The following is a 4,009-nucleotide window of genomic DNA, read 5'->3' as shown; positions in this document are numbered from 1 at the left end:
TTTCCCCACCCAAGTGGTGGGGAAATGGATACAGACTGGCCAATTTGATACTGTCTTACCCCCACCAAAAGATCTGCTTGGAGATTAATTCCACTACATGTAAGTTGGAAGAAATCAAAGAATACTGAGCTTCACATTGGGAAACAAAAAACTTACTGGAAATCTTGTTGACTGTGAGAAGGGCAACAGCAGACCGGATGCCATACTCTACTGTGATCACTTCATCAATGCCAACACGTTCCAGGTAACGTCTCAAGGTATCTTCAGTTATGCTTTCCTTGAGTCCCTGTATTAGATAGGTGCAGAGAAAAAAAAATCATCACCCTTTAAAATCTCTTCATTCCAATGTGAAACAAATTTCTCACAGCCTGCTTTTGTGACCAGGCAACATACATGACTTTGTACAATGTCATGTAGGTCATAGTAGACCAAGGAAATCCTGTATGGAGTGTACAAGAAGGACATATGGAAGTGTGTGGGCAGCACTCGGTGACTGAGTGTGGACCCACTGCACAGAGTCACCTGGAAATGCGGTGTTAAAACTTGAGCCGACTGCATGCTGCCTGTGCAAGGGACGCCAACAGCAGTACATGTACAAAAATGTATGAATGAATGAATGAATGATACTTTATTTCCGTGTGGTGCGCTATCCCGCGCCCAGCCCGTGTGGGCTTATACGACACCGATTCAATAAATCATACATAAACAAAAGACGATCAAAGGTACAGATAACAGAATCCAAACAAAATATGAACACAAATAAAGCTAGGCTATATACAATAATGATGAACAAATAAGTGTATTTACAAGTGTTTACAATTTACAAGTGCAGAGCGACAAGACAGAAACCACAGCTGTACCTTGACCAGAAGATGAGTGTTGTCCAGTGACCTGGACTGGACCTCCTTCAGTTTGAGAGTGGTTTCATCAAGACGATGTTCATGACTGAGAACAAGCCGGGCATCTGAAGCAAAAGAGACATGTACACTGTGTAGGAAATGTATTATACATGTAACAGTATGCACATACCTAGAATTTTTCCAAAGGCTCTGCCCCTGAGGTGTTGCCAAAAACACCTTAAAGTTAATTGTGTGTTGGAGGGATATGCATATACCTTAATTATACTCTCAAGCATTGCTAAACACTGTTACATTGTAATTCATCTATAGTGTGTAAGAAAATACTGCATTTCAGTTTCCTACCTGTGGGATCCTTGAAGACAATGAAGACTTTCTTGCCCCTGACTTCCATCTGCTGGATGTCTCCTCCCCCAGACCTTTTCTTGTTCTCAAAGTACAGCCTCAACATTTTCTCGTTTGGGGAGGACATGAAGCCTGAAACTTGGATGGTGATGGTTGATGGAGCAGAGGTGGCTGTATCAGGGATGGTAGCAGCTAAATCCCTTTCGTCAGTGGTCCAATGGAAGGCTTCGACAGATAGACATTTGGAAGTTGGAGACTCGGGAGGCGTTGCATACACTGACTCCAAGCCTGTGGATGGGAGACATTCTATCATTAGGCCACACCAATTTAATTTCTTGGTTAACGGATTTTTCTAGAAAAATAATGGAGCGGGCGGGCGAAAAAAATAAAAAAAATAAAAACAGGCCTAGGCATCCTATTATGGCTCAAAATGGTACGATAGGAGCCATGAAGTCAACACACCAGACTGGTTCAAAATTCAAACAATGAATTTTGAACTTTTAACGATACCATTGCATTGAAAGATGGAATAACTGTAACAACTAGGATGAAAAGGACTGTTTTCAACTGTTCAGGGCAAAATATGATCATTTTGCAGTTGATTCTGAATTTTTATTTTTATTTTCAAATCAGAAAAAAACGAAAAAAAACAAGAAATTAAATTGGTGTGGCCTTAATACATAATAATAGCTCTTTTTCTCAATTTTGAAGGTAAATCCTTGATACCCTCCTGGCATGTAGGTGCAGCTGAAATATTCTGATTGAAATGTGATATTTTAAAGGCATCCAATGCAATTTCAGGGTGGCAAGAGAAAACAAACAATTCTGGATGAGGAAATCTGAGAGATACTAACATTCACTTCTTAGCACATTTCACTTGATGCGTTTTAAATAGCCCCAAAACAAGCTTTGTGAGGCATCTCTTTATTTTTAGGGTACCACCCATAAATAGCTACATGTATAACAAGCAACTGTTTTCTGTTAGCAGCATTGCGTTATTAACTTTGCAGGAATACAGGAAATTAACTTTGGAAAAAACCCTTTGTCATCTTTGTTATGTCACCCTGAAATTGCATTGGATGCCTTTAACCTACAGAAGCCAGGCTCCATTGAAAACCTGTAATGAGCTTCTTGCTGAATGGAGACAGTACTTCTGGGACCTGCTGAACAATGAATAATAGCGGACCACAAACATTTGTTCTTCCACCACCAGCCGACCAGGACCTGCACTTTCATGTAGACTCTGTTACTCTTGAGGAAACAGTCAATACCATCAGAAGCATGAAGAAGCATGAAGCATATACAATGTATGTCTGAACAAGCTTGTACTAACTTAATTACTTAAGGGCTCACCTCTTGTGAGCCCGGAAACCAACAGACATATCATAAATGTAACTCAATCCTACACTGTTCACTCAATTTGCAATTGGTATACAAATAACTAAATGTGTTTAACTGCCTAGTACGGAATTTCTTTTTCAAAACATTATGATCCTTTTTTACGTTATTGCTTATACCGTAATGCCCATTTGCTGTTTTGTTATTTGCTGTTTTGTCACTTGTTGCTGTTTTGTTATTATCATTTACCATTGTATGTACTGTTCTTTGTCAGTGGTGGGGCTTTAAAGAGGGGGGTGGATATGTAATTGCAAGCACAATACATACATTCAGCAAGCACAATACAATACATTCAGTCTTTTAACGAGTCTTACCCCCCTGAGCAAATTGGTCCACAAACGTCATTGTTGAGAGGAATCTTCCTAATGTCCATCACTGATATTACTTTTACTACAAAATCCTTTTAACAACGATAAGGCCATAACAATTCTATTAGTTGGTTCTCTGATTTTTTTTTCAGGAAAATTATGATGCGACGGTGAAAAAAAATTGATCTAGGCGTCCTATGATAGCACCAAATGCTGTGATAGGCGCCATGAATTCAACATACCAGGCTGGTTTGTATGAATGTACAATAAAGGTTATTATAATTATGTATTTCAAGCCAGTCTGGTAATGTCCAAAACTTCCTGTTTTCAACGCCCATATGGATAAAATGACACGTAACGTTACGTTTCAACAAGGAGGACAAAAAAGACAAATTGATTTCCTCACCTGTTTCTTCTGCAAAGGCCTGTTCAGGTCCAAGTAACTCCCTTGGGAAGTTCCCGCTCTGGAAGTAGCCCGTGACTCTGTCCTGTAGTCCGTCCAACTCGGGCAGGACGCGGACATGAACAGACCGACTGGAAGAGGACATTTTTGTTCCCCTCTCAGGAAAGGAACCGACAGCTTAGAAACCCGGAAGTAACTTTTGTACACTTGAAACTTACCGATATACATGTAACGTTACATGTATTGGATATATGGCAACTTGAATGTTGCCCAATACTGTTAGCGCTTATTTCAAGAGTACCTGTATGGACTACTAGTTACGTTACAGTAATTTATAACACGCCCAAACCATCCAAATGTGAAAGTAAAACCGGTTTCTGCACCGCGTTACAAACATAATAGTATTAGTGTACGCGTCACACCTCGCTTGAGTCAAGACGTCAGCCAAAGTTTCGGTCAGCTGACGTCAGGGCGGCTGTTGATTGGTGGAAAAACAGGTGTCACTGCGATAAGGCTAGCCTAGACCCCCTCCGTGATTTCATCTCCCGCGTGGGCGAGATGTCGTTTGTTTCTAGTCTCCACCAGACTTCTTCTGCGGGGTGAATAAATCGTAGAAATCGGCCTAAAAAGGGTATTTATTGGCCAGAGAAGGTAGCCGGCAAGAGAAGCTCCATTTCCCCGCCAAGAAGTCTGTCTTG

General features: G+C 40.7%; 1 protein-coding gene across 1 annotated transcript in view; it reads right to left on the bottom strand.

The window, feature by feature from the left end:
* The window catches only part of LOC109486503 (poly [ADP-ribose] polymerase 14-like), a 29,611-nt gene that overhangs the window by 21,548 nt on the left and 4,054 nt on the right, over positions 1–4,009 (bottom strand). The window contains 4 exon segments of the mRNA XM_019790340.1: positions 157–286; positions 861–964; positions 1,203–1,490; positions 3,315–3,468. Coding sequence (XP_019645899.1) covers positions 157–286; positions 861–964; positions 1,203–1,490; positions 3,315–3,468 — 676 coding nt within the window.

The sequence above is a fragment of the Branchiostoma belcheri genome, unplaced genomic scaffold (genome assembly GCF_001625305.1).
Source record: "Branchiostoma belcheri isolate BF01 breed outbred unplaced genomic scaffold, Haploidv18h27 scaffold80, whole genome shotgun sequence".
Classification (NCBI taxonomy): domain Eukaryota; kingdom Metazoa; phylum Chordata; class Leptocardii; order Amphioxiformes; family Branchiostomatidae; genus Branchiostoma; species Branchiostoma belcheri.
The sequence above is the reverse complement of the archived record's forward strand: the minus strand, read 5'-3'. Positions and strand labels throughout refer to the sequence as shown.